The 17,540-nt window shown below is 51.3% G+C and overlaps 4 protein-coding genes across 4 annotated transcripts; 2 read left to right on the forward strand and 2 right to left on the reverse strand.

Moving 5' to 3' along the window:
• Positions 1-3,112: 3,112 nt before the first annotated feature.
• COCCADRAFT_111147 (uncharacterized protein) lies at positions 3,113-3,417 on the reverse strand (the record flags this gene model as incomplete). Its single annotated transcript, XM_007719854.1, has 2 exons — positions 3,113-3,266; positions 3,326-3,417. The coding sequence occupies 2 exons, from the start codon at positions 3,415-3,417 to the stop codon at positions 3,113-3,115; spliced, it is 246 nt and encodes an 81-aa protein (XP_007718044.1).
• Positions 3,418-7,740: 4,323 nt separating this feature from the next.
• COCCADRAFT_111155 (uncharacterized protein) lies at positions 7,741-9,103 on the reverse strand (the record flags this gene model as incomplete). The annotated part of the gene is made up of 2 exons (XM_007719855.1): positions 7,741-7,855; positions 7,911-9,103. The coding sequence occupies 2 exons, from the start codon at positions 9,101-9,103 to the stop codon at positions 7,741-7,743; spliced, it is 1,308 nt and encodes a 435-aa protein (XP_007718045.1).
• A 415-nt stretch (positions 9,104-9,518) lies between these two features.
• COCCADRAFT_9809 (uncharacterized protein) lies at positions 9,519-11,661 on the forward strand (the record flags this gene model as incomplete). The annotated part of the gene is made up of 4 exons (XM_007719856.1): positions 9,519-9,587; positions 9,656-11,125; positions 11,175-11,393; positions 11,446-11,661. The coding sequence occupies 4 exons, from the start codon at positions 9,519-9,521 to the stop codon at positions 11,659-11,661; spliced, it is 1,974 nt and encodes a 657-aa protein (XP_007718046.1).
• Positions 11,662-13,081: 1,420 nt separating this feature from the next.
• COCCADRAFT_41678 (uncharacterized protein) lies at positions 13,082-17,335 on the forward strand (the record flags this gene model as incomplete). The annotated part of the gene is made up of 4 exons (XM_007719857.1): positions 13,082-13,188; positions 13,369-14,544; positions 16,296-16,299; positions 16,523-17,335. The coding sequence occupies 4 exons, from the start codon at positions 13,082-13,084 to the stop codon at positions 17,333-17,335; spliced, it is 2,100 nt and encodes a 699-aa protein (XP_007718047.1).
• Positions 17,336-17,540: the final 205 nt, after the last annotated feature.

A 17,540-nucleotide genomic window follows, 5' to 3' on the forward strand; every position in this document is an offset into this window, starting at 1 on the left:
GTAACGATAGATACAGATAGATCGTACAGCTACTCAGCATGAAGGAGAGATTTGCGCCAAGAAGAGTTGTGCCGAAGCGCCGAGATTAGCGTGGGACAGAACTTTTGTGAGGCACCTCCGTAGTTTGGTGCCAAAAAGCCTCAGGTTGTCACCGCTCTGCTGTTTCTCTGCGCTGCTTTTTCCTTGTATCTAGCGTGTATACGAATTCACCGTGGGATAGAACGTGGGGGGGGGGAATGATTATCTTTTTGCTTCGGACAAAAAGAAAAGACTCGGCACACACACACTCGTAAATGCCGTAAGCAATTCCTTTTTTTCATATGATAATCCACGGGGTCCGGATCTTTTTCTTCACCTTCCATCATCCCCCCCCTCCTCCTCCTCTTCTCCGAGGGAGACAGCATCGAAATTACCCCATGTTCGTCGAGTAGTTGTGTAAGGTACTTTAATGGGGTATGTAGGGGGAGTAATTCGATGATGATCTTTTTTTCCCTTTTCGCGGGATACAGCCCAATGCAGGAAAATATGTACGCTTAAATACGTTATTGGGAATTGTGATTGGGGATTGTTTTGGACGAATGCGTAGTATGACGGGGGAGAGGTTGATCCCCTCAACATCACGCTCAAGCACCTCGTATTCCTTGGGTTGCTCGCTTCATTTTTTGTCGTTCCCCCTGTCGCATCGCACGCGTCATCCTAGGCTAAAAATGCAGCATCGCTGGCAGACATTTTGGCTGCCATTTTTTGGGGGGTTCCCGACTAGTAGAGTTGCAGCAGTGACATTTTCGCGCGATTTGCAGAATAAGTTGGACTAAGGTACTTCGGCGAAGTGGAGTATTCGTGAAATATGCAAGGGGGGGTTTTGTTCCTTTTTTTGTGTACATGTTGCTTTGTTTTTTGAACACTACGGGAGGAGACTAAGTTGTGGTATTACTGGGATGTGCGATGGTTTATGGTGATTGGTATGGACACGTGTATGCGTATGCTAGGTGTAGGGGAATGCGAGAGCGAGAATGGAGGATGGGGAAGAACAAAGGGGGAAATGTGTTTTTTGGCTTGGCAGGACGTCTCTGGTAGAATGAAGTGGGGGTTGTATGTGGGTGTAGGTATGTGGATGGGTGGGGAGCAGTGTTTCGAGGTGGAGTCTCGATCTCGAGGTTGATCGGGGAAGGGGGAGTGAAACTTTTGGTAATTGTAGGGGTAGGGGAGGTGGAGGTGGAGGTGGATGTGTAGGTGGGTAATACTAGTGGGGTGATGTTTTGGGTTACGATAGGAGAACCATGTGATATTGAATGACTGTGCACGGTACGCACTAAGCACCCATGTTGTCTATCTGATTGTCTGATAGCGATGTTTGGTCGTGATGCAGTCAGTGATCTTGCATGACCTAGGTAGTCTGGTCAGCAGCGTAAAAGGTAATGCAGTCAGCCTGTTTTTCCTTCAATCATAAGATGACGAGGTCAAAATCTTGGTTTACCCCTTTTCGAAATTTTCTTCTAACCTAGATTTACCGATTGGATACGTACAGATATCTCATGTTTGTAGTCTTACTCTGAGTCAGCAATGGCCTTATATGCGTGAGATGGACTCGGCACAGAGTGCCGTGTAACTGTAGTTGTAACTATAGATGTTGTCGTACAAAATATTTCCTGGCGTGTATCCGCGCTTGTGCTACATGAATTCTTTTACCATCGTACATCCAAGGTACAAGTGTAACTATGTATACGTAGAGTTGGTGTTACAGATACATGGTATGCCAGGATACACAGAGCGCTTCGCTTACCTCGTGTTTGCAGTTGTGACTTGTAGTACACCGTTTTTTCTTGTCCAGACGATAAGGACCAAACGGGAAGGTGACGTATCGGGACGGGTTTCTGGAGAGGAGAGCCATAAGTTATGCTTTTCTAGGAGCGTGTAGGTAAGGTTGCACAATACACGAGATGAGTTTTGCAAAGAGCATAGTGATGGTAGCCCACTGCAAAGTGACGGATAGAGCAGTTGAATATAATGTGATATTGCTGTGCAGAAAATTGGCAAAGATCCCTGACTTGAATTCCTCCAGAGAACAATCTGGAAATAGAGAAAGTAAAGTAATGTGATGTGTTAAGCTGCGAAGAGGATTAATTTTCATGATAATTCATATATCAATTGATTCGAGCTATCTGAAATGGCTAGATACGGTGTTGATGCAGTTTTCAATCAAGGAAGAATGAATAAAAACCCTTCGATCCTAAAACTTGGACACTTCTTTCTGCGTCTCGGAAGTTGTAAAGAGGTTGCTTTTGATGCTAAATTCAGTATACACGATCCCATAAAGGTGCAGTTATCAGGCAAGGAAAGACTTCCAAGAAAATCTGTTCGGCACCAAAACCTAGAACTTCCTGTTGCAGTGTCAGAAGTGAAAGATATAATTTTCTCTAAAACAGAGAAAAAAGAGAGTTCCTGGTTCGTGATCTTTGATGGAGATGAGAGAGAGAGAAGGATATACACACTTGTCTAGGCTACCCTTACAGTAACATTACGTCGCGTTTTTAATGGTTTGAAAATTCGAGGGCGCATGGACTGTTCTGTATCAATGTAGACGCATAGTGGTTAGACAATAAGAATCTCTATGTACAAGATGTGCTGCGCCGTATTAAAAAGAGATTGTAAGTAGATTTGGCAGAGAAGACCATTCTTCACCGCTATGAAAGAAAATGGACAAGTTCTGTGAGCTATTTTGGAGAAATAAGGTCGATTCTCTGAGTGGGTAAAGATGGAGCATGGGGCTGGTGATCATGATGGTAGACGATAAAGTGTTGGGTCAAAAATGTGAGTTGTGAAAAGAAGACGTTGCACTCGGAGATGCGATGAAAGCAGACTCTTCCGCAGTATTTCTTCTCTTACGTACGACCATAGACACTCCATGTCAATCTCGCTGTTTGACCGGCATGTGCGATTCACTAATCCGTTCGACTCTTGCACCTATGCGGAATAATCTTCACACCCGTTTCCATATTGGTTGCCAAACACTCTGAAATCTCATTTTGATTGATCGTTCTGTGTGGTAGAGGTATATACAATCCCACAGCAACGGAACCCGAAGCAACCGGTACGCCTGAATGTGCAAGTCTTATGCGTGGTCATCGTGATGTCCCTTGTCCTGGAAGAAGAGCTGCTCAGCAACAACATATCCGGCAAAGGCAACAGTCGCTATGCCGAGGCCGGGGAAGGAGCCCTTAAAACGGTTGAAGCGGGTGAAGGGACCGGTGTATCGCCATTGCTCACTAGCTGGGGCATGAGTATACGGTGCAGCACATATATAAGGTGGGCATTCAAGACGTACTATCGCGCCCAGGGGTCGCCCTTTGTGCCGTTAGCAGCGGCGGCGGCGAACTTCTTAGGGTCAAAGCCGGTGATGGAGGGGCGTGGTGCCATTGTGAAGATGCTGCTGCAGTCAGGAATTGCTGGATTCTGATACACCAATTGAGGCCGCGCGAAGCAAGTTAACGTACTGAATGGGCCGCGAGAGATGGTCGACAAGGGAAAAGGCGGTCGCGGTCGCGGAGGCTGTTGGCGTCACGTCCGCGAAGCCGTTGGTGGTCGCATCTGGCTCAGTCTTGGCGGCCATCATGGCGCACGGCCGCCGCCTATGGGTTACGGACATCCTCCCCACACCATTCATTCACTCTCACCACGCACTATCGCTACCACACGCATCTTGCACACCCTGCACACGCCTTAATTGCTATACATCTCTCTAAGAGTCTGGAAAAGACCCCCCGACCACCGCTCGTTCGCGTCATTAACCCCAGTGTCGCCCACTCGCCGTTTCACTACGCCTCCACTTGTACGCTCGCGCCCGTCGCAGCAACAGCTACACTTTGCCCACCATGCCGCCTCACGGGGGCCGGTTTCCCGGCCATAATCTCTCCAACCCATTCGCACATCTCTCCGGTCCAATGCCCCAGCAACAACAGCCACTGCACCAACATCAGCAACAACAGCAACAGCAGCAGCAACAGAACATGCAGCACTTTGGCGCGGGCAACCAGGCCACCAGCCTGAACCTCTTCAGCCAGCACCAGGGCGGGTTTCAGTCGAATGCTGGCCTGGGTGGCGGTTTGGGAGGCGCGGGTCTGGGGGCAGCAGCAGCCATTGGCGGGGCAGGTGGAGGCACTGGACTCGACGGACACGAGGCGCGCATGCGGTTTGCCCATGGTGCTCAAATACAGGAAAATGCAGCCCGTGGACACGATGGTACCAAGGGCATTGCGGGCCAGCGCATACGCCAGGTCTGGCGGTCAAACCTGCATCAGGAAATGGATATGCTACGCACCCTCATTGACCAGTATCCATACATTAGCATGGTCAGTATGCTATTTCATTGCAACACCTTGCGACTGCTGTGCTACCAGAGTCGCTTCTAATACTTCCTAAGTCTTGTACCAGTGGTGGTTCCATGGCTTCGTTCCTTGGGGTAGTTTCCATTCTACCCCTTTCTCCTAATCCTGCACACACAATGCTCACTCTACAAATAGGACACCGAGTTCCCCGGTGTTGTTGCGCGACCTATCGGAGACTTCAACTCGAAAGCATCATACCACTATCAAACCGTTCGCTGCAATGTCGACCTGCTCAAGATCATCCAACTGGGCGTCACCCTCTTCAACGTTCAAGGCGACGTTCCCCCAACACATCTCGACACAAATACTCTGACCTACAAGCCCAAGTCTTTTCAAAGATATTCAAATAACATTATTCCTTGCCCTTGTACATGGTCCTTTAACTTCCAGTTCTCCCTCGAAGACGACATGTACAACGAAGAGTCGATCCAGATGCTGAAGAAGTCGGGAGCTGATTTCGAAAAGCACCGCGATCAGGGCATTGACCCACAAGAGTTTGGCTCGTTACTCACAACATCTGGAATGACCCTGTCAGAGGACGTCAACTGGATATCATTTCACTCGGGTTATGATTTTGCATATATGCTCAAGATGCTTACGTCTAAGCCGCTACCGGAGGATGAGGACACGTATCGCAAGCTTGTTAACGTATTCTTCCCCAAACTTCTTGATGTCAAGTATCTCTGGCGACATGCAAACAACCTGGTTAGGCGCGGTGTCATTGGCGCCACAGCGACCAACATACTCAACAACTTGGGCACAAAGTCTGGTCTCCAAGATCTTGCTGATGAGCTCGGCTGTCAGCGCATCGGTAACTCACATACAGCTGGTTCAGATGCTTGGTTGACAGGAGTTGTATTCTGGGAGATGAGGAAGAAGATTTTTGATGGATCCGTTCCCGACGAAATGAGCGGCCACATGTGGGGCCTTACCGGCGTTGGAGCCCCAGCCAGCGCAGCTGCTCAAGCTGCTGTACTCGCCGCGCAGGGCGCATCACAGGGCTTGTCTGGCTTCCAGCAAGGCGTCAACAATACGTTCTACCCTGGAAACGCACGACATGGTGTCGATGGACCTAGTACACCTACCAACCACCCCGCAGGTCTTGCATCCAATACACCGGGACCAACTGGCATGATGACTCCTGGAGCTTACAGCGGATATGGCAACAAATAGAATGGTCGCCAAGGCGACAGAGGCAGGGGGTCTGGCAGTCGCCGTCACCGTCACGGTTGTGGTTACGGCTATAGTCACGAATATAGTCATGTATATGACTGTTGGGATGGCCTTGGTTATGGACCTGAGTATGGCCCTGGCCCTGGCCCCGGACTTGGCTACTGCTATGGCTATGGCTATGATGGTTAGTGGCCTCCTTCTCAGCCCTTAGATTGGCAATAATTTGCCTAGACGACATGCCTATTATCCACGATACTATGACGAGTCAGCCTCTGGGGTACCCAGTGTTATTATATCTTTCTTTCCCTTTGTCAAAGTGGGTGGTTGGTATAAAAAAGGGGTGGGTCTTCAAGGTCTATTCATGACCTTTGGCTGGGCATGTACGATAGATACCCGGAGTAGTAGTAGTTACTGTGTACTTGTACATTCGGAGTTTCTAGTTTTGTCTTTTTACTGTGGGGCTGTTGTTTTTTATATCTGGCACAACAATGAGAGTACCTATTTCCATTTCTGAGTGTTTCCTTTTCGCTTAAACAAGAAAGTGAGGAATTGATACATAGGAGTCGAATTCAAGCATGTTAGGTGTGTCTCTGCCTGCACGTGAACGTATATAATATGTCGTTGTCTAATACGCACTCATTGGAAAAGTGGATACACAATATGATACGTTTTAAACAGTTGACAATCCCATGAGGCCCCATACCAATCCGAATCCCCCTTTCTCCCGTACATTCCCCCGTCTTAACAGCATTGTACTAATAATAGAGATAAATACACTACTTTTATGATAAGCTTGGTGTTCTCTGCTTCCTTTTCAATCGCATCTCTATTTCCACTCTGGGAAAACAAAGATAACGACGATAATAATGTCCGCTGCTCACATCTCTCTCTTATCTGCGGCATGCTCCCCAGCTCGTTTCCCAGAAAATACACAATCAGCTAGGGACAACTCACTAACATACGAATTCGAACAAATTCCTACAGCCGTCCTACCCGCAGCATAAAGTCCATCAATCTTCTTCTCACCAGCCAAAACCAGCCCTGTCCTACCATCAATACACAAGCCATCTAATGTCAACCCCCTGAAAACCTGCGCCCCCTCACTTTGCGGCGAAATATCAACCCATGAAACAGCGGTGTCAAAATTCGACTTCGGCACTCCTCCGTCTTACATATCGAATCCTTACCTCTCCCTCTCAATCGCATCATTATACTCCCTAACCATCTCCTCTAACCCCCTCGCCGCAATCCCGAATTTCGCCGCCAACGCCTCCCAGCGACTCTGCTTTTCTATAACCCCCCATACATTCTATGAAAACGCTGTACCAAAATCAGACCAGAAGTCTATTCGAGAAGCCGCTGCTTTGCTTTCCAAGGGAAAAACAAAGTGTTTGAGACAGTTTGCTGGACTGTGCGCACCGGAAGTCGAAACATAAAGTAAGTGCAATCGCGTACTGCACGAGGCGCAAGCATAGTAGGATTGAGTGAGCGGATCGAGAGAAGTTAAACAGTTGCTGGTTCGTCCCTGTAGGTAGTCGCAAGTCGATGATACTGCGGAGAAGGGCGGATCTTACGGACCCCCATAGGTGTATTGTCTTTCGGGACATTCCTGTGCGAGAGGATGGCTGGATACGCTATACGGGTGGGTGGATGAAAGCAGGCATCCCTGTAAAGTAAACCATGAGCTATCAGAAAATCAGCCACTATTTGCATATGCAAAGTCTCACTCGTCTAGTGATGAGTTAGTGAAAGGCTTCACTAACTTGGATGCTTTTGATTGAGCCGCAAGGCTAGAATGCAGGTACTGGGGCAATATTGTTCATCATTTTGTGTCTATCTCCCAAGCGCCCTGTTGCACTCGATATTCGTGACCCTGACTTGGACTGCGTTACATGACCCGAAAGTCAATCGGTCAATGTTAGAGACAAGAGGATGCCTGTATTCAAATACCCAGCTATGTGATCCACATAGCTCGGTCATCGCGCGCTTCTCGGAAATGCTATGTTCTATTAGGTTGACGAAGTCGCGCTCTAGTCGTACCAAACCAAAGCTAACAATGGCAATGTCGACACATGGATGCTGCTAAAAAATAGAATAAAGGTATAACATTGTTGATGCCGATATGCAAGCAAAGAGCCGTATAGGAACAACAGTGCTGGAAGGGGAAAATGTAGATGCCCTTCTACATGTTGAACCTCGTCCTTTGCTTGTCCATACGGCCTTTCCATTGCCACTCCTGGCCACTCTTGAACTGGATGCCGCGGTCTATTCTACGGAGCTTAAGCGTCATTCGGGGACTGGTAGTTCAACATTAGCAAGTTTTCTACAGAAGAAGAAACAACTATGACATACCCAATTTCTTGCATGCCCACTTTGACATCCTCAGCACCGGGAATTGGTTTTCCATCCGTGCCCAAAACAGGCTTTTCTGTCTCGCGCTTATCACGGAAGACATAGCGGTGGCGGCGCACAAAGATGTAATCACGCTGATTATGAAGAGTAAGAACTTGACGGCCCTCAAGTTCAGGGAATGGAGGGAAGAGATTCTTGAAAAGCTGGGCGGTAAGGACACCGAGCGGAGTCTTGAAGTGATTGAGAATGAGCTCTGGATAGTGGCCTGTGTCATTTGCGTGACGGGGCAGTTTCTTGCCGTCGACCCAGTTGGAGATGCTGAAGTGAAAGTGGGGGCCGTTGGGGAGGTTGACAATGTCGAGGCCGTCGGGTTTCTTTTCGTGCTGGGCTTGCATGAGAATGACGAGCGCGGTGTAACCTCTTGCAGCTGCGAAGCCGGCGATCTCGCGGACACTGTATTTGTGTGCGTGTGCATGCTTTGTACGGCGGATGTATGTGCTGTTGGGGAAGATGGAGGTGAGAACGTCGGCTTCCTTGTGCAGAGATGAGTTGATGCTGGTTGTAACGAGAATCTTTGGTTCCTCGTCGCTGGGATTGAATATAGAAGGGAACTTTTGCTTGAGGAATTCGGGCGATAGATCAAAGTTGGTAGTGGTGGAGGTTGCGGTGGGGCTGGGTGCGCGCTTGGAGGACTTGGAGGACTTGGAGGGCTTCGAGGAGGCGGCATCTGAGTCGAGGTCTGAATCGTCCGAGTCGAGGTCAGACTGAGAGTCGTCGAGCATGCTGTCTGCATCGTCTGAATTGGAGTCTTCTTCTTCGTTTTCGTCACTATCATCCATGGCCTCATCCCGCTTCTTCAGCTTGGCCAATGTGCCTTCCTCGTTGCCCTCTTCATCCTCATGCTCAACTTTTCTCCGTTTGGCTAACCGCTCCACGTCAATGGCCCAGCTCAGAGCATCCTCCTCGTCACCCACAGGCTCATCCCATACGCGCTTGCTGTCAATGGTGGCGGGTTTGTTGTTTGCTAGTCGCTCTTCGCGCAGCTCAGGATTCTTGTCTTCCTCGCGCTTGCGGCGCATTCGGGCATCTCGCTTCTCCGACTCGCGCGCCTTCTTGATGGACAGATGGGCGGCCTGGCGGCGAATCTTATTCTTGAGCTTGAAGCCGGACGCGACATTTTTGGGGGCCGTCATTGTGTAGGTGGTGGTGGTAGTAGTGAAGGTCGTCGGCGTCGATTGCAGTTGGCGAGCCTGACAACTTTTCAGTGGGGCGGCGGCCGAAGCGTCTTTTCCGCAATCTTGGCGCGTCACCCACCGAGCCCACGCATCATGATTTGCACGTGCGGGCAATTCGACCAAAGAGCCAATGCCCTATAAACGGTCTGTCCTCGCGGTAAGCCAATTCTCCTCGTGGAAGCAGGGGAGAGCCTGATAATATATGCGCCGGTTCCAGGCTTTGCTGCGCGTCCCCCGCTCTGCATGGCGACCGTCTCTCCAGACAATAACTAGACGGGTACCTTGTGCCCCACCTCCGACTCATCCCACCACGCACTTCTCGACCACTCCACCCCTCTTCCGGTACAAGATTCCACAGCGCAAGACGCCCGCCATGCCGAGTGATACCACTACCTACAAGGGCAAGCCCTTTGAGCGCGCTGCTTTTGAGCAGCTCATGAAGGTAGGCTTGCACTACTACTGCCCCCGACCCTATCTGCACACTGCCTACTCACATGTTGCCAATTACAGCACAAATACTTCTACGCGCCCTCATTCGACATCTACGGCGGCGTTGCTGGCCTGTACGACTATGGCCCGCCTGGATCTGCCCTCACCGACAACATTGTCGACATATGGCGCGAACACTTTGTGCTCGAGGAGGACATGCTCAAGGTCGAACCTACCATTCTCACCACACACGATGTCCTCAAGACCTCTGGTCACGTCGACAAGTTCGCCGACTGGATGTGCAAAGACCCCAAGACGGGTGAGATCTTCCGCGCCGACCACTTGGTCGAAGAGGTGCTTGAGGCCAGGCTAAAGGGCGATAAGGAGGCGCGTGGCCAAAAGGTTGAAGTCGAGGAGGAGGATCCCAAGAAGAAAAAGAAGAAGGTCAAGAACATTGCAGCCATCAAACTCGAGGACTCAATGGTCAAGGAGATCGAGGAGGTTCTGGCAAAGATTGACAACTACAACGGTGAGGAGCTGGGTCTTCTCATGAAGAAGTACGACATCCGAAACCCTGCCAACAACGGCGAGCTCCTGCCTCCCGTCGCCTTCAACCTCATGTTCCAGACTTCCATCGGTCCCTCGTCGAATCTGCCCGCTTATCTGCGACCAGAGACTGCCCAGGGACAGTTTGTAAACTTCCAGAAGCTGCTAGACCACAACATGCAGCAGATGCCTTTTGCGTCTGCCTCCATTGGCAAGTCTTTCCGTAACGAGATTTCGCCTCGCCAGGGTCTCCTGCGTGTACGCGAGTTCCTCATGGCCGAAATCGAGCATTTTGTCGACCCAGAGGGTGGCAAGAAGCACCCACGATTCAACGAGGTCAAGGATGTCGAACTTGAACTGCTCAACCGCGACGTCCAGCTTGCTGGCAAGACCACGGTCGAGACCACAAAGATTGGCAAGGCAGTTGAGACTGGCCTGGTCGACAACGAGACACTGGGTTACTTCCTGGCTCGCATCCAGCTCTTCCTCCTCAAGATTGGTGTCGATCCCAAGAAGATCCGCTTCAGGCAACACATGGCCAACGAGATGGCTCATTACGCAGCCGACTGCTGGGACGCCGAATTGCTCACATCGTACGGCTGGATCGAGTGTGTTGGCTGTGCTGACCGAAGCGCATACGACCTGTCTGTGCACATGAAGAAGACTGGTGCGCCTCTAATTGTCCGTGAGACAAGAAAGGAGCCGCTCAAGGTCGAGGAGTGGCAATGCGACATTGACAAGAAGAAGTTTGGTCCTAAGTTTAAGAAGGATGGAAAGGCTGTAGAAACCGCCATTGAGTCCCTGTCGCAGGATCTGCGCGAGAAGCTGTCCCTGGACTTGGAGAAGGAGGGCAAGATTGTCATTGATGTCCCCGAAGTTGCCGACGGCAAGGTCGAGGTGCCCAAGGAGCTCATCACAATCGAGAAGCGCACCAGGGTCGAGACGATGCGAGAATACACACCAAACGTCATTGAGCCGTCATTTGGTATTGGCCGTATCTTCTATGTAAGTGATCCCGTTGCGGAATGCAGGTATGCCTGGCTGACCGAATCAGGCACTGTGTGAACACGTCTACTGGACCCGTGAGCAGGACGAAGCCCGTGCTGTCCTCTCATTCCCTCCTGCGGTTGCACCGACAAAGGTGCTTATTGTGCCGCTCAGCTCAAACCCAGACTTTGATCCTTTTGTAAAGACACTGAAGGACAAACTTCGGAAGCTTGGTATCTCCAACCGAGTTGACGCGTCTGGTGCATCAATTGGCAAGCGCTATGCAGTAAGTCATGCCTCTCTAATGAACAAACGATTGAGCTCTGACAGTGGTCTAGCGAAACGATGAGCTTGGTACCCCGCTTGGTATCACAATTGACTTCCAGTCAATCAAGGACAACACTTTCACCCTTCGAGACCGTGACACAACTGAGCAGGTCCGCTCGAGCTTAGACGACATTGCCCAGGCCATTTCCAACATCGTAAAGGGTGAAGAGACATGGTCAGATGTTGCCAAGCGCCTGCCCAAGTTTGAGGGCCAGGAGGTAGACTGAAGGCTGTGTTGAACCAATACTAGCAGTGATTCGCTTTATAAGTGCGGATTGCCGTCTCGTCTGCATGCATTGAAAGCCGAAAGCTGAATCCAAGGGTAACTCTTTGTGTGAAGGTAAAAAAAAGCCAACAAATAGAGGCAATAGATCGTGTCGCATCCATGTAGATGATATGATGCCTTGGCTGGGACGAATACAGTGGACTGGTTGTGCTGTCAGGCTCTCGTTGTCCCACGTAATGTGATTGTGTGAGCAACCTGGTCCCTTTATTTTCTCCTCTAATCTAATCTGGAAGAAAACATGTCAAAAGAGTTCACCCACGTCCATACGTGTCATGCACCCCGGGGTTGCGGGCTTGTGTTGGCCCGGCTGGGGGATGGAGAGTGGACGATTACCACGTCCGATGCAGTCTTCCCAGGATAAAGCCCGCGCCGCCACGAGTCAGGCCGCGGGAACTTGAACTCTCAACGTGAGATATAGGGAGTGGGAAATACGACGTGGGATTGTGGCCGTAGAAGGGAGCTGCTGAAAGCGGAATGCCAGCAGGCTTCCCTGGATAGAATGCATATGCGGCGGGTCCGTTTGCGACGAGATACAGACATGTAGTAGTAGATACGTACGTAGGTATGATGAAGGGGTTCTCGTGCTCTTCCGGGGGTTTGGTCCGGTGCATGCAGGTGTTGCCCTAGCCTCGAGACCCCGGGGGATGGGTAGTAGGGCAGCTGAGAGAGGCCGAAGACGGACCGGTGCAAACTCCTTGCCAGCAGCAGCCTGGGGTTGATGCAGCGGTCCTGGACCTCTTGGGCACCATGCATTGAGGCACCATGCTTCCGTGTATGTGCAGCCGTGGGGCTATGTGCGCCTCAGGCCATGACATGATGGAGCTCACACTGCCATGTAACGTCGCAATGGCCGTCCTCGGGTGCTTGTGCTCTGTCCTCGGAACAAAAGGTGAGTGTGGTGTGGTGGACATGTCGGCTCGCTGGCTCGCTGACTGATTGTCGGCAGCGTAGTACTTAGATACTAGACAGCACATAGAGTTCAGAGGACGGGGATTTGTCATGGAGGTGGTCAGACGGCGATGATCAGCAGAGCATGTCGGCATGGAAAGAGAGGGCAATGGACGTGGACCTTGTTGCCAGTCGCGGGCATGGCATGGATCCACGCTTCAAGTCTAGTACCTTCTGCAAGGCCCATATGTATACCCAGGCTGGATGCGCGCGCCCCCAACCAACATCAAGCGACCATCGCTTAGCAGACGCAACGTCAAGCTCTTGCACCAGCCTCTTTGGAAAGGGATCCATTGGCGTCGCGTACGTAAAGACGTCGCGGGCGCCCTCGCTCAACCTCACCATCGTCCTCCGCTCGACTTGCTCAACGAGACCCGTTCGGCCCCTCTGAAGCCTGTCGGCTTTCCGGCGCCATGGACGAGGGACCGCCACCACCCGAAGGCGTGGTTGCCCCTCACGCAGGGCCTCCACTCAAACGCCCAAGAGCTGACTCGGACGATTCAGCCTCCATTGAGTCCATGTATGCCGCCGCTTCTCCTATGTTCCTCTCGTATCGCTGCATCCTTTGCTCTGCGCTGCCAACTGCCCGCATTCGACAGGGGCTCGAGCCCGCTGACGGCTAACCGGCTGCCCAACGGATCCTCCTCCATCATATCGCCACTCATCGCACATGAACCACAGCTGACAGTCGTTGCGATAGTCGCTCTGTTCGCACACTTGCCTCGGACGACCTCGACTATGTCCATGAAAATGGCCGCACATACGCCAATGAGTCGTACTATCTGCCCTGCGTCTACAAGCCCAACAACGACTTTGTGGAGCAGGATCGCTTATCCTTGCAACACGAGATCTTTGTCCGGGCACTCAAAGGAAAGTTGACAACCACAAAACTGCTACCTTCTACGCGCAGAATCCTCGATCTCGGCACGGGACCAGGCCACTGGGCCGTGTCCATGGCACAGCAATACCCCCGTGCAGAAGTCGTTGGAATAGACATTACCGAGTGGGACATTGAAACCACTGAAGCCACACTAGGCGAATCTGGAGTGACTTGGGAACTCGATGATCTCGACGTTTGGGGGCGAGAAATCCATGTCGACGATCTAATCGCCAAACTCGCAGAGCTGGACTTGGCAACCAACATGATCCACCGCGATCCAATCGAGTCTCCAAGAAAAATACACCAGGACACTGGACTAAGCGATGCCGCCACAAGTCCGTCAAATCTATCAGAAGAATCCCTCACAATTGACTTGACTTCCTTGAATCCTAAGTCGGAACCAGGTTGGCATTTCAGCGATACGTTTGAGCTGATCCACCTGCGAAATATGAAAGGAACCTTTACCCACTGGGAAGGCGTCTACGAAGAGATATATAAGAGTCTCTCGCCTGGCGGATGGGTAGAGTTGGCAGACTGGGACTTGGGCCAAGTACCCCTTGGCCCCGGCGACAAGGTTGTAATGCCCACCCTGCGCAAGTTATACGTCGCTTTTATGGAGGCGTCTTTCCGATCTGGACGGCCCCTGGGTCTTTTCTACATGCATCACAGTTATCTTGAAGAGGCGGGATTCGTGGACATACAAACAACCCATGTCAATGTGCCTGTGGGGCAGTGGGTAGACGACGAGGCGCAGAAATCCCTAGGCAAGATGATGTTTGTACTTGGCATGGAAATTTTCGAGCCTGTTTGCCTGCGTCTCCTGACGCGGTGGGGCAGTAAGAACAAAGTGTGGACTGAAGACGAACTGAGGGCGGATGTGCGGTTGGCACAGCAGGAGATTAAAGATTATGTCGAGCGTTCAGAGCGCGGCGAGGTAGAAGGCTGGTGTGCGAGTTTCAAGTGGATTACTGCAAGAAAGAGTTGGCATGCTGACAAGTGAAGGGTATTGTTGGTATCTTGGATAAATGGGAGGAATCTTTTTATTATGCATCATTGGACAACGGGCGGGCGGCATTAGTCGAGTTGATTTTCGTTGGCTTGCATGTGTGTCACTGAGCCGGAAGGTGGAGCCGTAGCATCGACATATAATGATGATGACCAGCCATATCATCTATCTTTTTTTTGCATCCATACCAGATCTATGTTCCATACCAATATGTCAACAGAACTTTCGGCGACTGCGCTCTTCAATGTCAAAGGCATTGTTGCGGTCATAACAGGAGGCGGGTCAGGTAGTCCGCGCTTGGTTAACATGGCTGGACTCGGCGCTGAGCTCTGCAGGTATCGGTCTGATGATAACAAAAGCGCTGGCTGCAAACGGCGCACACCGAATCTACATAGTCGGTCGTCGAAAAGACGTTTTGCGCGACGCCGCCAATAGTATCGACCCAAACGTCGTCATACCATTACCTGGAGACATAACCTCTCAAGACTCGCTGCTCGGAATCGCCGCAAAGATTGAATCCGAAATAGGCTATGTAAATCTCGTCATTGCAAACGCAGGCATCATGGGCCCAAGACCACTCAAAGCCGCACCAGGCAACCCATTACCCTCAATCAGCGAGTACCAAGCGCACGCCCTCCAGAGCCCTATGCAAGATTTCACACAAACCTACGCTGTAAACGTAACAGGTGTCTACTACACCGCCCTAGCCTTCCTCACCCTCCTCGACGCCGGCAACACAAAAGCCAACTTCTGTGCCGGCGTGCGCCCCCAAATCATCGCCATCTCCAGCATCGGCGGCTTCTCTCGTCTCGCAGGCGCCTCGTTCGCATACAACAGCAGCAAAGCCGCCGTCACGCACATGATGAAGATGCTCGCTACATCACTCGTTCCCTATCGCATCCGCTGCAACGTGCTGGCTCCCGGCATTTTTCCGTCGGACATGACGACAGGCATTATTGGGGGGTTGAATCCGCAGCACAGCGAGATGTTGGATAAGAGTGTTATTCCTGCCGAGAGGACGGGTTGCGAGCAGGATATTGCGGGGGCGGTGCTGTGGATGGCGGGGTTGGCGGGGTCGTATTTGAATGGGAGTGTGGTTGTGGTTGATGGGGGGAGATTGGGCATGTTGACGTCTACGTACTAAGAGACATTGTTTTTTCTTTTTCTATTTCTTCTATTTCTTCTAGTCTTGCATTGAAATTGTAGATCTAGAAAATAATAGTGAAATGAAATTTAAGAAGAGTGACTACGTTACTATTCACCCCCCCCCTTCCTTCCTGTCAGAATATGGGCATATTTTGTGCAGTGGAGTCTAGAATTAGTCAGCGTGCACGATCCACCGTGATCATACATAGGGGGTCAGCGTGGATCAACAACAACGAGAACAGGGAGAAGAACAAAAATCATTAAAAATTATTCATCACCCATATTTATCACAGTTTTACACCCGTCTTTAAAAACCCATCACAATCTGACACTTCCCCTCATCTCATCCTCGACAAGACGATCCCGTGCGCTAACTCTGTACTAGCGGAAGCGGCCCGTGCCATGCCTGCCCGTTTGCGGAGTTGAAGCCACACCTCCGAAAGCCCGCCACGACTACTCGAACTTGTTTTCTCCTACTCGATGCGCGCATGCTCGTTCGCCCACGCCAAACATGCCTGCACAACCGCACAGGCTCAATTCCAATGATCTGGTCAACTCGCCGGGTTTTCTCGGTGCAGCAGCCCGCTTCTGGCAGGTGTGTGTGTGTTTTTGTGTTGCGCTGTCTTTAGCACATGTTTTTTTTTAAAACAAAATAACTAATGGAGCCTGTTTTTCGGCTACAAGTAGCGCTCGTATGCTTCGGATTATGTAGGCATCGCTATTTTATTGTGCGGCTATATTCCGGTACGTTATGCAAGAAGGAGGAAGAAGAAGAAGACTCGAGACAGGCTTCAGAGAAATGTATTCATATTCGACATACAGATCCAATTCCTCGCCGAACCCTTTCATCGCATGTTCTTCCTCGATAACCTCGCCATTGGATATCCCCACGCAGAAATCGAGCGCGTATCAGTCGGTTGGCTACTCATCTTCTCCGCCGCCGTTCCCCTCGGCCTCCTCGTCGCCTGGGCCCTTCTTTTCCGCCCGGGCTCCCACAAAGCCCACGTCACCATCCTCGGTCTAATCATCAGCCTCATCCTCACCAGCTTCATCACCGACGTAATCAAGAACGCCGTCGGCCGCCCCCGCCCCGACCTCATCGCCCGCTGCAAACCCGCGCCTGGCACCCCCGCCCACCAACTCGTCACGTACAAAGTCTGCACCGAAACAGACCACCATACTCTTCACGACGGCTGGCGCAGTTTCCCAAGCGGCCATAGTAGCTTCGCCTTCAGCGGCCTCGGCTACCTCTCCCTCTTCCTCGCAGGCCAATGCCACGTCTACCGTCCCCGCGCAGACCTCGCTCGCGTCCTCCTCGCTCTTGCGCCCCTCCTCGGCGCAGCCCTCATCGCCATCTCCCGCTGCGAAGACTACAGACACGACGTTTACGACGTCACCGTTGGGTCTCTGCTTGGTCTCGCCATAGCGCATTATACCTACAGGAGATATTACCCTGCCCTCAGGAATCGGCTCTGTGCTACCCCGTTTCCGAACCCGGCGGATGAGAAGGGCTGGGGGAAGGTTAAGGGGGATGAGGAGAGTGCGAGGGGGGTTCAGGAGTTTGAGCTTAGTGAGTTTGATGAGGAGGGGGATGGAGATAGTGAGGCGCGGTTGCTTAATGGGGGGAGGAGATAGGTAATGGGGTTTATTTTGGGCGGTCTATGTTTTTCTAACGCTGGAGTAATGGGTGGGTTTGGTTCGGAGTGTCTCGTTTCTTTTTCTTTTTCTTAGCAACTTGGGTTGCTGGGGGATAGGGATTAGGGTGTGTAGACGGGTTTTTAATGTACCTGGCTGCTACGTGGCATGTTTACTGCATATGGATAATGATGATATTCTTTAT

This window comes from Bipolaris zeicola (genome assembly GCF_000523435.1).
Source record: "Bipolaris zeicola 26-R-13 unplaced genomic scaffold scaffold_358, whole genome shotgun sequence".
Lineage (NCBI taxonomy): Eukaryota > Fungi > Ascomycota > Dothideomycetes > Pleosporales > Pleosporaceae > Bipolaris > Bipolaris zeicola.